Source organism: Megachile rotundata, chromosome 1, assembly GCF_050947335.1.
Source record: "Megachile rotundata isolate GNS110a chromosome 1, iyMegRotu1, whole genome shotgun sequence".
Taxonomy (NCBI): Eukaryota; Metazoa; Arthropoda; class Insecta; order Hymenoptera; family Megachilidae; genus Megachile; species Megachile rotundata.
The window spans coordinates 24,523,422-24,546,184 of NC_134983.1; the positions used below are offsets into that span (position 1 = coordinate 24,523,422).

General features: G+C 42.0%; 1 protein-coding gene across 13 annotated transcripts in view; it reads left to right on the forward strand.

The window, feature by feature from the left end:
• The window catches only part of Wdr62 (WD repeat domain 62), an 80,715-nt gene that overhangs the window by 17,272 nt on the left and 40,680 nt on the right, over positions 1-22,763 (forward strand). For 11 of the 13 annotated variants that reach the window (XR_013038311.1, XR_013038312.1, XM_076532268.1 and 8 more), the window contains one exon: positions 11,154-11,305. The exons of 1 other annotated variant lie outside the window; for it this stretch is intronic. Coding sequence is in view for 10 of the 12 variants with exons in the window: in XM_076532268.1 (XP_076388383.1) it covers positions 11,222-11,305 (84 nt within the window). In the remaining 2 variants the exon portion in view is untranslated. Of the gene's footprint in view, positions 1-11,153; positions 11,306-19,020; positions 21,085-22,763 lie in introns of those variants that run through there. One more of the 13 variants, XM_076532237.1, reaches the window with a different exon arrangement.

The following is a 22,763-nucleotide window of genomic DNA, read 5'->3' on the forward strand; positions in this document are numbered from 1 at the left end:
CTGGCCCCGACCGACTGGTCGGAAAAACGACGTGACGCGTAAATGTGCACGATGGTCGCACAGTTTGTCACTGCCAAGGTCCCCATAGGATAGCCTCGCCTCTGCACCGCGCGGCCATCCGCTTCGGCTTCGACCGTCGCGTCGAGCGGATCACGCGAGTCGAGCGGTTTCTCTCTGTTCTTCTTCGGCTTCGAAGCTCCTAGCAGACGAGTCGAGGAACGTGACCTGCCAGCGCAACGAGCCGCTGCACTTACCTCTTCTTCTCGTCTCGACTATCCACGGTTAAAATAACCACCGAGGCGAAAAGAACAAGCATCGACGAACGCGATGGATCGTTAACCGCGTCGATCGATCCTGTCCACGGCAATCGTTCGACGGCTTTCACGGGGTCACGGAGATGACACGTCGTTTCTCCGCGCCTTTGCTACCGCTGCACGCTGTCGAACCTACCGAATATCATTTTCCTTTTCAAACGTTATTACCTTTCCTACGCGTTCTACTCGGTTCTTCGACACGATGCTATTTTTAGCGACCGTTTCTCTTTCTTTGCTGCAGCTGTGACAAAGTCGGTTAAAAGTTAGGTTAGTCGAAGCTCGATTAAACGGTTATGTAAACGATCGGCCAGCGTTCGTGTACAGCCAACAGCAAATCTGGATTCTTTAAGGAAGTATGCACCCTAGCGTGTTCCACCATTCTAACGAAAGGGTTAAATTGCTTTGAAAATGAAACATCGAGGACATGTTCGTTGATCGATACGACGAAGCGTTATCCTAATTAATTATACGGCGACGATTAATGAGGAACAAATGTATTCATCTCGTGGTGTAATTTATTTCTCATTGTCCCCTAATTGGCGGGCTGAATGAAAGAGAAAGCTTTCCGTGAATCGAGGCCCGGCGAAAAAGGAATGCAAATTATTCTTGGATCCTTCGCCTTATTTGTCACGCTGCCTGATAGATTTAGCATCGAGCTCGAAACGGGACGATATTTATTCGCGACTTTGATTTAAGCGATCGTTAAACCTATCTTCTGGTACTCGCTAATCGGTGCTTTTCTAATAAAAAGTAGTCCGTTCCAAAATCGAGCAAAAACTGTTCCGAATATAACATTAACAAATATTTCCAACAGCGCGATACTAATTCCGTAATCGAAGGCCTTATCGTAGCGCATCGTCATCGTTTCTCGATTTTGCGGGTACGTTGACATTTATACCGTAATGCAAACATTAATTTTATTACGTGTTTCTAAATTTGAAACAAAGTAAACGTCATGTACGTTATTATGTGTACAGAGTTGAAAGGACGCAAAGGAATTAGCGACAAGATACCGAAAACGTATAAAGAAGCTGTTAGAACATTTGTAGAAACGCGACAGCGGCTTGAAACAATGTATCGCATCGTCGGTTTGATTTGTTTGGGTTACAGTGTATCGCGTATGTGTGTGAACTTGGCATATCAAATGTTAGCATATCAAAAAAAAAGTGAAGTTCTCTTTGCATACAGTCGAGTTCTATAGTTCTTGATAAATTTTAACAATAGTTCTGGTCATTTACCAGAAATAACAAAAATTTAAAAATGATATGCTAACTTCCCACGAAGTTAGCATATCATATAACATTTTCGAAATTTACTCTAGCAAATTTTATAGTTTTCGACGAGTTCTATAGTTCTATAACATAGTTCCGACTGTAGGCTACTTCTAAATATTTATTAACAATTATTAACAGTATATCACCCACACTATAGTGACATGCTATGCCTCTAAGATAAGTTCTCGGTTCGTTCGAGGTTTTAAGCAATAATTCTAAGCCCTCTGACGATAATTCCGCACCTCTGTGAAGTTGGCCCCCCATTTTCAGAAATTTAAAATATTAATAAGAGTTCTAATGGCCCCCTTGAGAGTTCTAGAGTTCTCTAATAATTTTACAAATAGTTCCGGCATTTAAAGCTACGAAAATAGCATTTAAATTTATGGGGGGCTAACTTCACATTTTTTTGCAAATTTGTAATGGCGAAACTTTTTTATTATTAATTTTAACGTTCTCATTATTAAGGATAATTTTTAGAACTCTATGGGGGGCCATTAGAACTATCAACAGAACGGCCGATTTCCAAAAAAAATTTCACCCGTTAAAAATTTATAATAGGGGTAGAAATTTTTTTTCGAAAATTAGCAGTTCTGATTAGAGTTCCGGTACCCCCCCGAAGAGTTCTAACTGTTTTCCCTAATAAACTCAATGCTACGATGCCAAATGAAAAAGTTCTGGCCGATGGAAGTTGCGGAATCGAAATTTTTCTAAGTCCTGCGAAGGTAAAAATTTTTTTTCGAAAAAGGCAATTCTGTTGACAGTTAGGACCACCGTGGGGGTTTTAGTGGGTAAAAATCCCACATAACCCCGCGCCCTCCCCCCAAGGCTGCGCGGTATCTTTGGAAGATTTCCCCCACGTAAAAAAAAAAAAAAAAAAAAAAATTCTGTTCACAGTTCCTCTATGGCCGCCCATAGAGTTCTGAAAATTATCCTTAATTATGAGAACGTTAAAATTAGTAATAAAACATTTTCACCTTTGCGAGACTTAGAAAAATTTCGATTCCGCAACTTCCATCGGCCAGAACTTTTTCATTTGGCATCGTAGCATTGAGTTTATTAGGGAAAACAGTTAGAACTCTTCGGGGGGGTACCGGAACTCTAATCAGAACTGCTAATTTTCGAAAAAAAATTTCTACCCCTATTATAAATTTTTAACGGGTGAAATTTTTTTTGGAAATCGGCCGTTCTGTTGATAGTTCTAATGGCCCCCCATAGAGTTCTAAAAATTATCCTTAATAATGAGAACGTTAAAATTAATAATAAAAAAGTTTCGCCATTACAAATTTGCAAAAAAATGTGAAGTTAGCCCCCCATAAATTTAAATGCTATTTTCGTAGCTTTAAATGCCGGAACTATTTGTAAAATTATTAGAGAACTCTAGAACTCTCAAGGGGGCCATTAGAACTCTTATTAATATTTTAAATTTCTGAAAATGGGGGGCCAACTTCACAGAGGTGCGGAATTATCGTCAGAGGGCTTAGAATTATTGCTTAAAACCTCGAACGAACCGAGAACTTATCTTAGAGGCATAGCATGTCACTATAGTGTGGGTGATATACTGTTAATAATTGTTAATAAATATTTAGAAGTAGCCTACAGTCGGAACTATGTTATAGAACTATAGAACTCGTCGAAAACTATAAAATTTGCTAGAGTAAATTTCGAAAATGTTATATGATATGCTAACTTCGTGGGAAGTTAGCATATCATTTTTAAATTTTTGTTATTTCTGGTAAATGACCAGAACTATTGTTAAAATTTATCAAGAACTATAGAACTCGACTGTATGCAAAGAGAACTTCACTTTTTTTTTGATATGCTAACATTTGATATGCCAAGTTCACACACATGTATCGCGTTACCTTCTTCAGAGATTGGTCGGACGCTCGTCTCTGTTCTAAAAGCTCGCGCAGACAGTCGGAGCAAACGTGGGCGTGCAATGGATTTGCTCGTAAATTACCGCGACGGATTCGTGGCTCGTAAAATGACGAGTTCAAGGATAGACGAGAAGGACGCGAGCGTGACACTTGCACAGTCCAGATCGAGTCACTATCGTCCCGTAAAACGTGCTAAAACACCGTGACTGACCGTTTCGTAATGTCCTGGTTGCCGTTAAACGTCCCGTCTCTTTCTCCCTCCTCGATTCCCTAGTAAATTCCAGTTCGATAAAAACTACCACGAAAAAAAGGAAAAAGTAGCGCGAAACCGTTGGTACGAATAATCGTAATCCTACTTTGGTTCCGCGTAGCTTCGCACGCGTCGATACCGAACGGTTTGATCGAATGGCTTCTGAACGTAACCTAAGGTGCTGTAAATTATCTTCGATACAACTTATCTTCTGCTCGGTAGCCGCGATAAGGCGACACCCAGCGCGCGATAAAACGAGTACACCTCGAGATTGTTATGTAAAACGACGATCTGTTCGATGACAGTTGTACGTAGAACTGTTTTTGTCTCTTCAGTTTTTCATTGTTCGACCGCAAAACGTTTCTGCACGGATAGGAAAAAGTTTGAGGTTCGCGAAGAACCAATCAACTCCCGGGTGGATTTTTCCTCTCGAGCTGTTACTTATTCTGAAGGAAAACCTTTCGTGCTCTTCGCTGTTCGTTACGATTCGATGTAAAATATAATTGGAATTCTTCACGATATTAAGAAATGCACCGATTGCATTAAGTCCGCGATTTTAATCGGTTGAAAGAATCAAGGGATAGAAATAAATACCGGTAAAATTAGAAGAACGACTTTTGAATGCTTCTAGAAATAATCCATATTATGGCGTGGCACGTTGGATAGGAAGTTAATTCGAATTGCGTGTCTCGCGCGATGTTTGGACATACAGTACACGTAGGTGAGTGGATTCGCCGATTCGCTATACCTTCCCTCGTTGTAGGTCGTCGCGATTCTCACGCTCCCTTTGTACGTTTAACTGTACGAACTGACTGTGTTGCTGACAGCACGACACGATGGATAGTTGGCGAAATCCGCGACACGATAGTAAATCGCGTTCGTACCACTCTACGCTTTGTTTCTCGATGATTAATGCTTCGATGTTTTTGACAGAGGCGCCGTAAACTAAAATCGCTACAAAAGGTGCTGGTCGATTGGAAATCGGAACGTATAGTTGTTCGGAAGCATCGCGCGTGAAATATTATCGAATTACAACACACTTTATGCCGGTTATGTACAGTTGGGTAAGCGTTAATAGGAATTTCAGTGGAATTCAGGATTTTCATGTAGGAATGTATGGAACTACCGGTGTAATTTTGAATAGCGTATATTCCGAATATTCTGGAATTCTTTGATGGCGGTAAATTGTCGATAGTCGCGCGTTAACGTATAATGCAACATTGAACGGGGGTTAAATTGGTCCAATTAACGGACGCGTTACGTTAGCGCGTTTAGGCGAAGCTTAGTCGCATGGCGCACCGATAAGAAGCGTTCGCGTGCAAGCGAATTGGGTTAGCTGTTTCCGGTTCCGGAGAATGGTGAAAGCCACCACCACACCGATCTCCCATCGGGTCTTGGTTTATTGTGCGATACCGGAGGATTCGCACAGCGACCGGAAGAGCAACTTCTTTCCACCGCGCACTTTTCGTTTTTGTCTTTCATTTTTCCACTTCGATGCCTTATTTCGAACAACATTGTTCGCGTACCACGATACGGTAAACAACAGTTGTATAAACAATTAATCTCCGATTATCTCGTCAACTTCATAAATAACGATATACGTTAAAAATAAATGAATGTTTTGAAGAAGCGGTAGAAATTCAGCATTCGATATGGCAGTTTTTCTACTTACATTTTCGTGTAACTTTTGCAGGAAAGCGCAGATTTGCATTTTAACTGTTCCGTACAGCGAAAAGGTTAATTGCACGAACCTCGATGTTTGCATGCATTTGCAGTTCCGTTTTCGTGCAGCTACCAAGGCTCTACTGTAACGTAGAACTCGACATACTATTTCCATGCTTTCGTATGCGGTAAATGCAAAAATATTCGTCGTATAATTATAATTGCCTCAAAGTTCCTGTGTTTGCGGTCAAAAGACAAACTAATTAAAGTATAAATTTTCATCGAATCAGCGCGCAGCCTACATTTATATCGGTATCGATTAGTTTTGTCAATTTGTATCGTAAATACGCGGTAAATCGCATCGCTGTCGTTTGCGGTCTCGTACATATTTTCGCATAAAATTAATTTAGCGCGCGAATTATATATCGCAGTTATACCGCAAGAATTATCGAAAGTAACAGCGTGCGATGTGCGTACGTATGACGCGACGAGTGTAAGAAAAGCAAAAGTTCTGTTATTCGTACTCATTCGAGTGTTTTTATTATTTCGGTTCATGAAAGATCTGGTAAACTTTCGCTGCGTCTGCGACCGGTCTACGAAACTGACTGGAGTTAACCTTTCGAATCAGAGCGAACCCTAACGCCAGCTGCACTCTTGTTTCTGTATTCCAACGTACGCCTTCATTCTTGCTGCACCGTGAATTTGTTACGTAAATGTAATTTCTATACTTGCTGCGTTGTTTCTATCTTTAGTCGGTGTTATGTCACGTTACGCCAGGTGCTACGATTTTTTTCCTACTTTTTTCGATAAAATTCATTGAAACTTTGCTCACGCTATTCATACAACGCGGACAGTTGGGTCGTAACTTTGCTTCGAATTCGCTACGGTTTAATTTCTCCGTGTAATTTTGTCCAAATGGAATTTATCCTGTTTTTTTTTATGCACAGCACCTGACAGTAGACTCGTTTCGGTAACGTGGCATTCAAAAACGTATTAGGAATTTGCAAGATCGTTCGAATCACGCGTTTATGGATCCGGCATGAACGGGATCGATAGGTGGACGCGTTGTTAGGACGTTTACGTCGATAGCGTTCAAAGGGTTAACACGATGAATGAGATTAGCGGCGTGGAAAAACGAATCTCGTGCTGCGCACGCTCCTTTCTTGGCCATTATCGTACGCAACGTTTAACGCGAAATTGATGTACACACCGGTTAACTACCATTTGACGCGTGATATATCTTTCTACGCTGCCTAGATACATTATGACGTATGCTCGCGATTTTAATCGATGCTGAATGTAAGCGAAAACACGCGTCGTCGCCGGATTAGATAAATCTAGAAATTGTAATACTTATAGACGATAAATCGTTTGCGAATACTCGACTACTCGAGTATCGAATAGCGATGTCGATTAATTTCAACAAAAAAATTCTAGAGATAAAAAGGTAGATGTCGCGATTTTGATTAAAATCCTAATATCGAGTATAATAAAGGTGTTTGAAAAATTGTTGCTTATGTTAAAATATGGGTCGTCTAATCTCGAGAGTAAGTAGTGGAAGTCGGGATTGTTTGAAAATGTTTCTCTGTAGAACATCGTGGTAGCTTTAGCGTTGTTGTAAACGCTTTCGGAGCGAGTAGTCTGGTCGTGGTCGACGGATTAGCCGTAATTCAAATGGAAATGTGCCAAAATCCGTGCTAATGCGGGACCGATTCGCAAACTAGGCCGCTCGACATTATCTTTAGTAATTAACGGCGCTGCAGTTCTCCTTGCATTCGACCCATTGTCCACGACATCGAGCCAGAAGAAAATTGTCTTTCCTCGAAAGAAGAATTGTACATTCGAGATTACCCATTTTCCTCTCACGAAGAACCAGGAACATTTTGCAGACTTCCGGGGCCGTAAAACTCCATAAGTTTTATACATATATTAAGATTTTACACGCATTGAGAATATACGTTTCGAAAGGCGTATCGTCAGAATTTTGCAACGATCGAATTGTTTGAAAATTCGTAAGAGAAAGACAATCGCGATCCGTATTAATTCCCACATGCTCGAAAACGTAATGCTGTATCAAATTTCTACGATGCTGTCCCACGAATGCAAACGCGTTCCGGTGAAAACTCGGACGAACCGTGGCGTAGCAGCTTTCATAGGAGACTCAGAGTTCCGCTCCATGAAGCAATACCGTAGTAAACGCGTGTTTCGCGTGTTTCTCGCTAACCAGCCAGGCGCCGTGGGACATTTAAACGAGATTCGTGCACTCTTTATTGCGAAATCCCGGGCCAATTTCGCTCGAGCTTTTCGACCACTTGCGCTTTCGCGCGCTTTCTGCGGATCCCAAACCACATCGCACCAGACGAAAGATGCGTTCGCGTTCCTCGCAGCTGTCGCGACGCGTCTCTTCGCGGACGCTAGCGATGTTTTACATAACGACGCGAAACTGACTTCCGGAGTGTTGGTGTTTCAGCGGATCAAAGCAGATTAGAACATCCATGGAGGCACGAACACGGGATTACACGGATACTAAACAGATTTTATCGACTAAAAAGGTTTAGGCGGTCGTTTACGAAAATAACTCGAATATTCGAGCGCTTCTGTACCGCGATGTTGCTGCTACACGTTATTAAATACGCACGTTTCGCTTACGCTTCAAGAACAATGTTACGATAAAAGTCAGATACGAATCTCGAGGATACACGGGTAAAATTAGGAAAAATGCGACGATGTATGTAGACATCGGTAGAACATGAAATGTAAATGTATGCGCAGGGACTTTGTACAAGAGGTAATAAAAGTATCGGAATGCATAAATTATTCCGTGTTGGTTCATGTTAATGGTTAATTGGATCACCCGTGGTATTAATTAGATCTTTAAGCCGACGTTGTGTGCTAGGCATACACGTTTCCGCATCAAGGTGGGTTTCCATTTGGTATTCTAGCTGTTTCCATGGAAACATCGTGTCGGTCGTTCTTTTAATTACCCTGAACTCTCGATATATCGCCACACATTGTTTCGTCACGGATCGTTAAGGTCGTACGTTGTTGTGGTCACGCGTTGTTACGTTCATGCGTGGTACATATTTTATACGACGAAGAATTATGAGCTGTTCGCGCGAGATATCGAAGCGAACTTGGTTAATAAAATAAAACGATCTTGATTTTGCGCGATTTATCGGGTGTAGATGTCCTTAACTTACCTCCTCGCGCTTTAAAAAATCAACGCCTAACGCGTTCATGGTCAATTGAAATCGTATTACACCGATACATTCGATAATCGATACGTCGCTGTAAATCGATTTCCTGCTACAGTATAGGACGATAGTATCAAGAACAAAGGATTAATTCAGCCAGCATAATCGAATCGTTTAAGGCGTGGATCATAGAGTCATAGATAATTCAACCTTCTCGCGTTCTAAATAGCGTACGTGTGCCCGTATCGAAATTAATAGAGCACTATTATTTGGCCTAGTGAATCGAGTAAGTATTCGGTTTGGTTCGTATCTGGTGCAACGACCTGTCTTGCGAACGAAAAGAATGGACAGTTTGGCGATGCACCATTTACCATGAGGGACGCCTTCAATGACGAATAGGCAATCGATGACATTCGAATCGTGAACCGTTTGATCGACGGCTTCTAGTTAGTTCCACTTTGAATTTATCGAAGGCAATGATTCGTAAAAAGATCGCGAAGCGTAACTCTTTCGATCAGCTTCCTCGGAAACGATGTAACCTTGCACCGAAATCTTCTGTTTCCTATCTTTAGAACTTATCGAATATTATCGTCTTGCGCATTCTACAAACTTTGTACGTAGCGGTAGCATCGTTAAATCGAGAACAGTTGCATCTACCACGAAAGGCGTTTCTAAATTGTAACAGAGCCTAACAACTAGTAGCTTTTGGTGTAGAAACGTGGACTTTTTGAATCGATGCCAAACGTGGATATAAAATACCGAGTTCGTACTCGTTATATCGTCGATGTAACCTCGCCAACTTTTTCATCCTTCCATCGGAAAGAGATAGGCCGATCGAGAAACAGGAAGTCGCGCATTAAAGAGGAAAGGACTCAAAGTCGATCCTTCGACGGACAACTTCTTGCTACGTTTTCTTCATCGACCGATCAGAAACATCGCGTTCATTCTTACGATATCGTATGTAGGAACACGTATCGTGTCCTTTCACGGCTTTTTGCGTCGTCACGGAGAGTATAGATCGTACAAGCGACGAATAAATTTTACAAATTATTCTCCTAAAAAATGTACCTCGAGTCTAAAAGGTGAATCGTACCGCGGAATTCTGGTATCGTCGATAAAATCGGTATTCGCTAGTTAACGCGAGGAATTTTGTCAGAAGCTGTAAAAGCAGAAGACAGAGCATGACTCTCATCGAATCGACGATACCCGATCCCGTCTAAATACCGTGAGCTCCTTGGTTTCGTCGATTTTTCGAATATTTGGCCACGGGCCAACTCCTTCTCATCGTAGCAACACGGGACATCGGATACGTATTAATGGACAAAGCTCATCAACGGTCTGTTAAAGACGCGTTTAACGACGCAGCTCGCACCTTCTTCCAGCTTGTCTTTGCAGCTCATAAATCCTTGCGACGAAGAACCTCGCAAAACGCGTATACTAGAACGTTCCCGGTAATTGCCAAGACACGCTGGTACTATACATCGCTCATTTTTCTTCTTATCGCGCGTTTTTCTCTTTTACGATTCCTTGTAGTCCTTTTTTTGCCGATAAGCTAGTTGGCTCGCAGGCTACAAACTCGATTCGCAACGTCACTTTCATCGCGATAACTTTGAAACTTTGGTTAATACTTTGGCTACTTTCTAGCACCATGAAATTGCGCTTATTCCTCGACAACTGTGTAAGATACTATTTAAATAAAATACTTTCATGACGACGATTATTCGTTAATTCGCTTGTGCGACAGAGTAGTTGCCAAAAGTAGACTTTTAGAGGATGTATTAGATTCGAACGAGTATCTATCTCGTGCTCCTCTGCCTCGAACACTCTCCTCCCGGTAGTCTCCGTCGATTTATTAGTTGCTGACGATGCTGTAAGAAACGAGGGGTTAATATCGTGCTTTATTGATTTCGTGTCGCGTTAAACAGCTCTCTGTCGACGATGGAAGCCGTACTCGTATCCCTTCTCTCGGTTGCTCTAGCACGGAAACTTTCTTATAGTTCACGGTCGGCGTTATCCTACCTACATTCGTATTAAGTTGGAAATGGTCCTCTAGAGCTTTCGTAGTATTTTAAAGTAGATTTTTGAATCGTGGGACTTTGAGGATTCGGAAGAAAAAGTGGAAGAACGATGGGTGATCGAATGAACGGTAAATAGCAGGGCGAAAGTAAGAGTAAGCGTAAAGGTGTCGGAGAGTTGGTGTCTCTCGATCGTGGGAGATCGAGACCTACGCGCAAATTCCAGCTCGACCGGTACAGCTGGTGGTTGCGAACGCGAGGAATGGATAACGGTATGCACGCGAGTTAACGGAAGATAATGTACCAGGAACAGGTACAAGGAGCTAACTCCTCGCCAAGGGATTCCTCGAATGTCGACCTCGCCCCTTGATTGTCCCTTACCAACGACTCTGGGAACGTTGCACGAACATGAATCGCGATTGTCGAGGAAGATCCGCGATCTTTTACGCGCGCCTTCTTCTCGAGGAGTGTTCTACGGTTACGTTTCTCACCGACAAATTAGCGCTTCTACCATCGATACCCGTTAACGCGAGTCATCGTAAAACGTGCGTCTTTTTCTGCTTTCAGAACATGAAGTGAGAGAACCGAGTCTCCTTCAGGAATGAACTCCTGACGAGAGAACAACTTGTACCATCATGATGGAACCACCAGTTACGAGCAAAGTCCTACGGGCTCCTAGCCTGAAAAGAGGTCAGGAGAACGTCAGGATTCAGGACAGGGTAAGTCAAACGGAAACCGCTTTTCGTTTCCTTGTTTGCAATTCATTCGTTAGAGTACGCGTTAATGACATTCTCTTTGTCTCCGCGTACTGTCACGGGAAAACTTCTGCTCGGAGATTAATGCGCCTTAATCTATTCGGTATGAGCTACTCCGACGCAAAATGTGTCTTGTAGCTGACAAGAATCATTAATCGTCGAGGAGGAGACAAAAACTGTACTCGAAAAAGTTACAAGTGCCAGATATATTTATGCGTATGGAACGATTTTGTTGGGAAATCTTAATAAAAAAAATTGAGAAATGAAATATCTTTCATTTTTCATTTTCTTTCAAATTTTTCTAAATGTGTACGTCGCTTTTGAAACATTCTGCGCATACGATTCAGTTGCTGCGCTTCTCTTATTCGGTATGCAACATAAAATACGCTTGAATTGTAATTCAGGAAGGATAATCCAGTAGATGTTTATTTAAGTTTGCGCGTTTCTTTTGGAATAAGACGCGCGTTCTTATATTCTAATTCATGAACAGTAACTCGCATGTTCTACACATATTCAAAATTTATATAACTTTTTTTAATCGGCTCGTGTAATTTACCATTTTCTTAACCAACATATAACGGAAGATACGAGTGGATTTTCTCGGATTAATTGTTACTGTCGTAAGTGCGAATATCTGTAGATCTTTTTTTTTAAAAGAACCTGTATACCAGATTAGCCGAAGACAATAGACGTAGCTCGACCGTGTCGATTTCTCGATGCATGCCGGATGCGCATTATGCATCCCTGTCGATGCAGCTGCACCGGATTGACGTCACGACGTTAGGAGTCTCCTTTTTTCGAAGATTCGATCATAGTTGGTTCGATCGCGTTGGCAAAGTAGACAGGCAGGTATGCACTCGCGTTGCGACTCGAGGTGTCCTCTCGAGACGAGTTTGCGGAAAATTCGTTCGCTCGCTTCCTCCTCGCTTTCCCTCTCGACGGAGGAGCAACTCCTCGCGGATCGGGTTGCACTCGCGTTGCATCTGTTCTACAGCGGTTTTCGCCTATCATCCTGTACCATCTTCCTCTTTCGTTCAGCCTCTACCTGCATGCTCATCTTAGGATATTTTATCGAAAGGCATTACTATTTCTTACAAATTCTACAAATCCCAAAGTCAGTAAAACTTTATCCTAAATTTCAAAATAGCCAAGAAACGTAAAGGGTCGGTATTGTGTATAATACCATATTTGTTACACGAGTTAAAGCGATTGAAGAGCAACTCTAATAAGAAGAAATTACCTTTCCATTTCTGAGAGACGATTATTTAGTATAGTTCGCAACGAGTACAAATAGCGTGTACTTGATTCATGATCATTCGAAACAAGTGGTCGCCGATAAACGGACAATCTTCTTTACCAAGTGGACGCTGCACGTCGAGGGATTACGACGAGAGGCGCCTCCTTTCGGTTACACGAAACACTATGTAACTCGAGGCTGATAATTAACCCGGTGCTTGATTTTTATTACCGCGTGTACTATTTCGTTTTATCGCACTCGTAAGTATCAAGGTATTATCGAAGTTAAACAGCAAGGTTTCTTATTCTCTCTATCGTTATCTTTTACTCTTGTTTCTTTTCGGAAGCACCAAAATAAAGATTTTCTTATTCTCTGATTAATTTCGTGTCGCTATCGTGTCCGATATTAGACAGAACGCTCGAGATATTCGGTTAGGTTAGAATCAAGTTCAATACGATTGACCGAATAATTTCAATACCATCGGTGTTCGATACCAGGAATTAATAATACCGCAGATTGAAAGTTTAGATTGATCTATCCGTAATACATTCACCACCATGGCGGTTGTCGGTGATCAACGAATTCGATTCGATTAAGTATTTAACCCTAGTTGTTGCGTACGATACGTCATATTTCGAAGCATCGAAAGTGTTAATGAAAAATGTGCGTGGTCATATCGAAAACGTGTCAAGTTTCAAATCGATATAACAATTACGCTTAACGAGTAGCTAGCTTTCATGAAAAATATTACTAAACGAAACGAATTGCAAGGTTTTGAAAAAAGGTGGTTGGAAGGTTTCGAAGCAAATAATTGTGTTTAGGTTCGAAAGTAGACATAGAAGGTAGGCTTAAAGTGTGTTCCGATAGTGAAAAAACCGTGGAACGCCCACGCGAACTCCGAAATCAGGATTGTGTGTAAATGAACGCGTGGGCGGAAAGCCGAGAATTATCAGCTCCAAGCTGTTCACCAGTTTGTCCTCGCTAATCTTTTCGGCGACCCCGTCGCTTTCTATTATTCCTTCTAACGATCCACTCGAAAGAAAACTCGTCGTGTTTCGTTACCTTCGATAAAAGCTTCCATAAACTTCGCAATTAAAAGTTCATTCAATTAGAATGCCCCTCGACTTTTTGCCACTAATCGTGGAAAAATGTCAAAGGTGTTTATTGTCTCGCATATTCGGGTAGTTTTTATTTTTGCAATTAAGCGACGAACGGCAGCTGCGCGACAGAAACGAGAAGTTCACCGGAAAGTCGGAAGTTGGTCTCGAATTTGGAACCCGTTTTCTGTCCGATCAGGAATCGAACAAATTCATTAGCGATGCAGTCGTGGAACAGGTGTACCGGTCGCAGCTGGTACAGGTCGTTGACCGAGTTCGACACACTTCGGCCCCTGTATCCTCAGCTTTTACTTTTTCTCGAAAGGGCCAATGCCATTCACCCGTCCGACAACGTGTTCCTTCGTCTTCCGATCGAAAAAGTCTCTTGTCTTTTCAAATTTATGTTCGGTTCTAATTAAACATTCTCGAAAATCATATTATGCAATTGACCGCGTTCCTCGCTATAATACAAACGTTTAATAATTACAGTGTTACGAATACTTTCCTACGATGTACAACGCGGATTGTAAATTAACGAAAACGCACTGGAAGTTGCATAATTTCCATGTTGGGTCGAAAATGATTTTCACGTTGAACGTATTCGAGGAATAACGAATGCTTAGATTTCCGATACCGGAGAAGCTTGCGAACTGTACGATTCAATTTCGTATAATGTTCCTACGTATTCCTGAAGGATAAGCTTCGACAGATCGAACATGGCTGTTCGAAAGCTTGCAACATAGAGAATCGGATGGCCATCGGCAGTTACAACTTCCGGCTTTGTCTAACGGTACGGCACACCGGTTATTCTTCCGCGACGCTCCTAACGACCGATCTTTTGATCTCCGTGCCGGCTTATTTACGAATTAATTTACCTATCTTACCTCGCGATCTCCGTAACATTTTTTTACTTCTATACCACGTACACGCTTCTTTTAAATACTTGGACGGATTAGAAGTTTGACAGGAAATTATTTAATCGCAAAGAAATTTAATTAATTTTCTATCGCTGAATAACGCGTGTTGGACGAACGCGATAATTTAGCTCCATTGAATGGGAGGAGACAAAGGTGAATTTATAAAGCAAACTCGGGTGAATAGAAATGCATATCCGAGACGAGGCGAGGTGTTTCTTAATGTCTGTCAGATAGCTCGGTAAACCTTTTAGAGTTTATTACATCGCAGGTTAATGGCTAATAAGGGACACACCTATGCTTGCTATCAGCCCTTTCGCGTCCGTTCCTATCTACCACGGGCTTTTACTACTCGTCTGCGGTGGGTTTTAACAAAATTACTTCTTATCACGCGACCTGTCTGCACTTTATTCTCCGCTGCCGAGACGTAAGCTCGAACAATATCGATGACTGGAAACTTGCCAGAATTAGCTTCGAACGGGTTATTACGATCTAGATAATAATTCTATCCGCTCAAAATATGTCCGGAAAGTAGACATTATTAATCGCTATCTCATTTTGTTTCCGATCGTTTCCTTCTTCGAAAACGAACAAGTTTTTATTGTATTATCGTAATAGTCGAGAGTTAACATCCCATTCGCGGTGAACAATTTTCGGTTAAAGCGTAGCGCAACGAGGAGGTTAAGTAAATTTGCGTTGGGTAAACTCGTTCGAACAATTAAAAATTAACGCGTAAGTTCTAACATAAAGCGTCGAACATACGGAGTAAATAAGAGGAACATTTTCGTGCTATAAAACGGTAGATTTCGTGGAAATTTCGCGACAAGGACAGAATACGTAATTAAAGAAGCTCGAGTCTTGGCCGATAACGAGCCATCGAAGCGATTTCCGACCGCGGAAGCGGAAGAGACGTTGCTTTCACGGGACGGATGCGAAGATCAGTGCTTGAATTAATTATTCGCTCGCTCCATTCTGGTCGTGCGAGTTCCACCGTCAATTTGCTCGAGTTCGTTCTCGCTTCTACGCTGTGGAAGTTCGTTGTCCGATCGATTACGGATACTGGCAGCGTGTCGCATGCTCGCCGTTACCGAAATAGCGGTTCGATGCAACTTACGCGTCTATATTTTTCCTCTAGTACTCTCGGATCCCCTATATCTCTCTCTAGCGTGTATATACGCGTTCACGCGTTCATTAATAACTACGAAAAGCGTAATACCTACGTAACATCCTATGCGTACATTCTTTCGCGCGTCCATTAATAACTGCGAAAAGGGAACTTGTGACTAGGTATCTTACTCGTTCATTAATACTTGCGGCAAGCGTATATCTGTATACGTTCTCGGGTCCATTGATAAATACGCTGCCGGTCAAAATCATGAGTCCATTTTTCATCAATTTTTTTTTACGATAAATAGTATTACATACGATAATAAGGTAGCTAAAATTGAACTACCGACGCGAATCAACGTTGGCAAAATACACGATAGAGACACGATTCAGATTTCGTCAGGATTAATCGAGATATTTCATGATCTAGACGAAACAAGATCTTACACGTTTTATCGCTTGCACAGGATTTACTGTACGCAATCCTTACGGTATCCGGCCGTGCAAATTTATTTTTATCTACATATAAACTTTATAATATTCGTTATAAAATGTAAGAATTGCGAGCGTGACAGATAAACTTTGTTGTCGGTGACTCGATGCAAATACATTTCCGTGCGCGTTATATATTTTCTGTGATAGTGAAAATTACTCTAATTACATATTTTTACGTTTGTACGATTCGAAAGTAGTATTAAAAGCAACGATAAATTTAATCTCCCGTTGGATTTCCGATTTAGGCTACTTTCGTAATTAACAACGACGTTCGCAATCAAGGGGCGTGTTCGCGCAAAGAACATCGTTGCGATATTTAGCCTCGTGATGCAATCGAACCGTTCTCGGTTGCTCGACGTTTTCGGTGAACCTCTTAAAGCAACATCGTAAAAATTTGCATACCGATACGTGGTCGTCGGCAATTGCATATCGCTTAACGCGAGAAGCGTGGAGACAGTTGACGTAGTTTGTTCATCGTTAATCGTTCGTACGCGCGTCATTCATTTTCGCGCGTCACTCGATCGATTATATTTTTGCACCTCGTCGAAAGGATAACTTGTCCTTTAAAAGTTACCGCATCGCGTTGCTTCGAGTATTTCCGTAACTTCTCCCATCTTTCATTATAACCAGACACGTCGTAAATTATGCATTCAAGAGCGAAAGTATCGCACGACATTGTTAGTCACCCGAAAGAATTACATCAATTGTGACGAGACGACGAAAACGTAATTTGGCTATCTCGTTCGTTAAGGCCAGACGTTTCTCAAGTACGTACATTCTCTCGATGGTAGCCACCCACGTTCCAACGAGAAATCCACGAAATCACGGTTTCGCTTTCGTACGCGTATAAATTTTTCGAGTATCTGCGGTCTACAAGGTGTTTGAAAAAACGTATACTTGAAACTTAGGCGAAGCGATTACTTCGCATGCTAATCATAATTGTGCTAATTATCTGCATTTGCATAAGTAAGTGTACGAAGGTAGATACGGACACTCCACGCGGGCTTTCCTCGCTTTTTAGGGAATTAGAGCTCTTAGAATTTCCTCCGGAATTATTCTGAATCCATTAAAACTTGTGCATGTCCGAGTGTACTGGAACAAATATGGAGCACTACGACGAAGAGCTTGATGAACCGTGTTCGCTCGGGGCGATCGACGATCTAGCGTCGATACTCTTGATCTCTGATTTTGAAGCATTATTATCTCGAAAAGGAAGAGCATAGAACTCGTCGGTCTCTCGACACGGAGAATCGGTAGTTTTTGGAGAATGTCTATATGTATATTTGGCGTTCCGGTTTTCGTTCGTTCGGTCGAGATTCACCGGTTGCGTAGACCGTTTCAATCTGGCATCGCAATCTCGCTTTCGGAGTTTTACTTTCTTCCTTTGATTCGATAGCCTACAATTCGAGTTGTTCTGCTCTTGTTCGCGAATTTCACCGGACGTGTTGCGAGGAACGTTTCAAACGCGTTGCGTCGGAAGAAAACAAAGCGCGTTTGTTCCTACCGACGCTGATGCATTAATAACGCGTTGACAGCTTGAAATTTTGTCGCACCCTGAAGCGAGTAAACAATCCTTTGAGGCAGGAATGGGAGCAGACGGGGCCGTAAGAAACCTCCAGCAACCATTCTGTCTGTTCGAATTCTTTCGCGAGCGAGTAATTTGCTGTTTCTCGAGCTCCGTGATTCTTCGTGAAATTCCAGTTACATCGATAAAATGTCGAATACCGTTGGTATTACATTGAACGTTAAGTTCGTCGATGATGCACAATTTCGAAATCGTCATCGTCGAAAATGACTAGCTGCAATTTAACGAATTACGGCGAGGCCCGTCACCCATGAGAAATGAAAATCGTTTCACGTATGTGGGTGGAAATTTCGTATTCGCCGACTTGAGCGCTCGAGGACATGTGGAGTGCCCACGTATCGCTCTGGCATAAACAAACACAGCCGAGAATGTTCCATCTGGGAAGGAAATCGTATTGGTGATCGGCGATCGTTTTGAAAGACACGGAGAAGCACGAAACAGTGGTCGAGATAAAAATGCGCACGTGGGTGCCAGCTCGCGGCGACTGCGAGATGGAATGTCGATGGATTGCAGCTGAATACTTAACAGAGTCAACCACGGAAAGAAAAATTTTCATTCCACGTCGCGGCAGGATCCCAACGCTAACAGCCCCGCGTGAGTAACGTTTAAAGTTTCGAGAATTCGGTAATTGAATCATCGAACGCTATGTCGGACAGCTATTACACTTTGTCACATCTCATAGGATGAAATTGGGAATGGTGTTTGTGGTTTAATTGAGATTAATCGTGAAAAGTCAAAGCGCCTTCGCGAACAAATCTTTCGCGAAACTCGTTGCATACGATTTCGAACTTAAACAAATTACAGATCAATCGATCAGCTGTTACTTTACGAATTGTTCGTGTCCGGAAAATGAAAGCGTCAACAAATCGCTGTAATAAACTCGTTGAAACGTGCACGCTTCCGCGATAGATGTAAAAGTAATCGCGAAAAGAATTTTTTCATTTTCTCCTGATTTATCACCGACAACCCAGAAACTCGCGTACACGACTACGATATTTTCCAAGCAACGAGGAACGATCTTTTCGTGTCAGTAGGGTGTTAGTCGCGACCCACGTACGTTGAAATTAGTGAAAAAAGTAGCGAATGAAAAAGACGAAGAAAAATAGCGCGGTAGGTGATAAGCCAAGAAGAGAAAGAGAATCGAATGGGCATCGTTCGAAGAGGCCTGGCAAGTGGCAGGTAGGTTACAGCCACGAAGAGTGGGGATGCGTGATAGTCGAACAGACGAGTCAAACTGGAGAACGGTTCAGTTCAGAGTCGGACGTCCTCCGTTGCTCTTCCTTCGATTCTCTCTGTCTCTCTTTTTCTCTCTCCTCTCCTCTCCTCTCCTCTTCCATCCCCTTTTTTTTTGTATCTCCGTTGCTCGTCCAAGGCTCGTTAGCGGTCGCGAGAGGACTCGTGCGAGCAATTACCGCGATTCGAAGCGAGCCGTTGCGCAATCAGGCCGCAGCGTTCGACTCTGCATCGCGACGCGTGCTCTTCTACACGGTGAGAGAAAGAACGTGCTCGGATGTCTTGGGACGACGTTATCGACTCGACGTAAACGAAATTCGTCGTCGAGCGGAACGCGAACGCGACGGAACGCCGCCGATTGGAACTATCGCGACCATGGATCATCCTTTGAACTGAACTCGGATCGGTAATGCACTCGGTGCTACTTGGACACCTTGTATTACTCGTGGCTGCTAAACGCACAAACGCTTAATATCGGCTCGGAACGACGGATGCACGTTTACTCGATGAAGTCACTGGCGAAACAGGGATCGACGAAACTTCTATGGTTCATCGATGGACGAGGAAATGCCGCGGATTAAACGAATGACGATTTACTCGACAAATGTGGTGTGAACGCCGCAAAATAATTTAATAGCGATTTACGCTTCGAGACTCGAGCGTGTAATATTAAGCGATCGAGAGATATTTGTACCCGTTACCCCGTGATCGAGCGTGTTAACCATCGACTTGTACAGTGCAAGTTTAGTTGCGTTACGCGAACAAGATACCTTTATAGCGGAAATTTCACCCTGGATGCGCCATTTGTGCGAATTAAGGAATAAACGACAAACCGATAATCCGTTGGACGAAGTCGATGTCCTGCTCCATGCGACGATAATCGATAAAAATCTGTCTGCGAGAATATTACATTATAGGTAGTTACGTCGTTATCGTTCAAAATCGAACTTTGGCAGCGATTCACTCGGATAATATGCCTTAAATAAGTGAGAAACGATAAATCTAAATCTGGACGAAGGCATTGCACCGCTACGCGAAACGAACATCGATCAGTCTCTAATTAGAGAGAAGTATCTTGGATTTTTATGAACGCTTCGAATATCGTGTGAATTGTTCTAATTGCCTTTTAACAGGGATTCATTTAAAAAGGCATTCTATAAGCCCTGTTAATTATCTTAGAAACGAATATGTACTGCACGAAGTCGATGCACTGTTTCCATAAAACATTCTATTAGCATTGTTCGCGGCTGCTTAGAGAATCGATTAAACGCGTCGGATCGTCTTTGAAGTTAAAGAGCATCTGATAAGCGTGGAATCATAAAGTGATCCTGCAAAGTCGAAATCGATGGTTTTTAGCCGAAAGAATCGTTGGGAGACGAATCGAAGCAAGTATCGAGTCTAGTAAACGAGTACTTCGGATGACAATTAATATCTGTTCGAAAGATCGATACACCGTTCCTCGAGACGGATATCGACAAGGTTTTAGCTAATTCTGAGCTGACTCGACTTTCAATTTAACGGTACGCTTGCATCGAGCGTGATGAACGTACTTGGTATTTAGAAATGGTACAAAAACATCGATGCACTGCACGATAAAATAGAAATCAACGATTTTTCTGTTTGTAAAACTCGTAGAATTTAATGACTCCCCGTGAGACTTAAAAGTGCTTTAGCATCTACGCTTCGAGGAAAGAAACAAGTGAACAGTTTCGATGAAACAAAAATCAAAGTTCGCTCGTGACGTAGTCGGTGTTCTGCCGAGGAGAAGAAAAAGGGAGGAAGACTGCATCGTGTGGGATTTCGTGACCGTGAATAAAATCTGCTCGCGATGTTGCGATTGTTATTTGAGAGGGAAAGCAAAGTTCACCGAAGGGAAACGACGAGAAATGCGGGAAATTAGGGGTATTCAACTGGTGACCGAGAAAGGCGACACGAAACGCTGTGAACAATAGTTAGCGCGCTAGTGAAAAATCAGTGAAATACGGTGATTAAATTTTGCCGGAAAAATGGCATTGATGGCGCCGAGGAACAGCTCGCCCATCATTCGGGACAAAGAGAGCATCCCAGCTTACGATGTACGTATACATACATATATTTGTGGATTCAATAGAATCATTGTAAATTCAGCACGGTCATTTGGATAGCTCGAACAGTCGCTAGTTGTTAGAACGGACGTAATTAATTTCGGTAACTCGTAAGATAATTAATACTTGCTATTTGTTCGTTATTCGACCTAATTAAATGATAAAAACCACGCTTCTGTTCGTTCGAAGCTCTGCGTACAGCGTGTCCCAGAAAGGAGGACAAAATGTTATGCAAACAAAGGCTGGACTACGAGTTAATGGCAAGTTTAAATAGTCCCCAAACTACCGATGTCTGTAGCAATGGAGGTTTCTAGGTGATGTACTCTGTGCGATAACGGTAAAGTTACGATACGTAAAAACGATGGATTTATTTTAATATTGTTCGTGTCACGCGAACTTTATGGTAAACGTTTCAATCTGGACCGAAAAATTAAATCATAGTATTTAATTATGGAAAGTTACAGTTATGATACATCCGCTGCACTTTCATTCCACTTTTACTCAATATCCATTTAATGTTAAGAATATAAGAATACAGTTGTTAGGAAAACGCTACTCGATTACCCTTATCTGCATAAGTACTGTCCCGAGGCCGTTGTATCGTTGAAGCGCGGTTTATCGTTTCATTCACCCATTCGCAGTATTCGAAAACGCGATAGGGTAATTAACGCGCATTACGCGTGTTTAGTTTAACCATTTTGTTACTATAACCCGAAGGAGGGTTAAAAACGTTAACCTTCTACTGACCCATTAAGCACAACCTTGTAACCTGGCTTACAAGCATACTCGTACTCGTTAAAGCGGTTAACTTGACCTCGCTGTAAACAATAGTCAATTATAGATTATAATTAAAAGTACCATTAGAGGAGATGTAACGGTACCGCACGGCTGTTATTTCTCTTGTCGGTAAAAAAAAAAATTGGTAAAACGTTGGACAAAGAATACGGGTTATAGCGCGACTCGCATAGTTTTCTCGCGGTCAATGAGATTACCGTCCCATATAAGGTTGTTTAACATAAATTAAAGCCATTACACCAGCATCTCGCAACGCGCTCGTTATTATCACCCGTATAGCGAGCTTCGAGCTCAACCTGTTTTCTTTTTTTCTATCATCCTCGTTTTCTATCGAGTTTCGTTACGCGTATTTCGAAAGCCTCCGACAAGGTTCTCGAGCGAGAGTTGGAAGTTTTTAAAAACGTTATTAAGAGACTAGCTGTTAAAAGAAATAGAAAGGTTCTTTCAGATACAATTTTTTCTTTCGTCTTTGTGCTACGTTATGACCACTCCGACCGATCAATTCGCGATACGTATATTGTCAATATTCCGGGGTTTTTAATATTTCAGTATCGACAGTATTTCAGTATTTGTCGACAATAAATATTCAATGTTTATCGAGAACCATGAGATATTGACAGTGTAATATCGATCATTTCTTGTTTTCATTTAGTTTTTCCCAAGTTCGACTAAATTCGAAAGCAAACGATAAGAAGCTTAAGGAAGTTTTCGTTGCACCGCAGTTTACGATAACTAGCGAACACGATGATTATTGTTTTTTTAAGCGTTAACGTGGTTTTATGAAAACGTTAGCAATTAAAGGAGATCGTTACCGAGTGTATATCGAAACTGGATCGATTCTCACGAGTGTTCAGAAGTAATTTTCCGACTTTCAG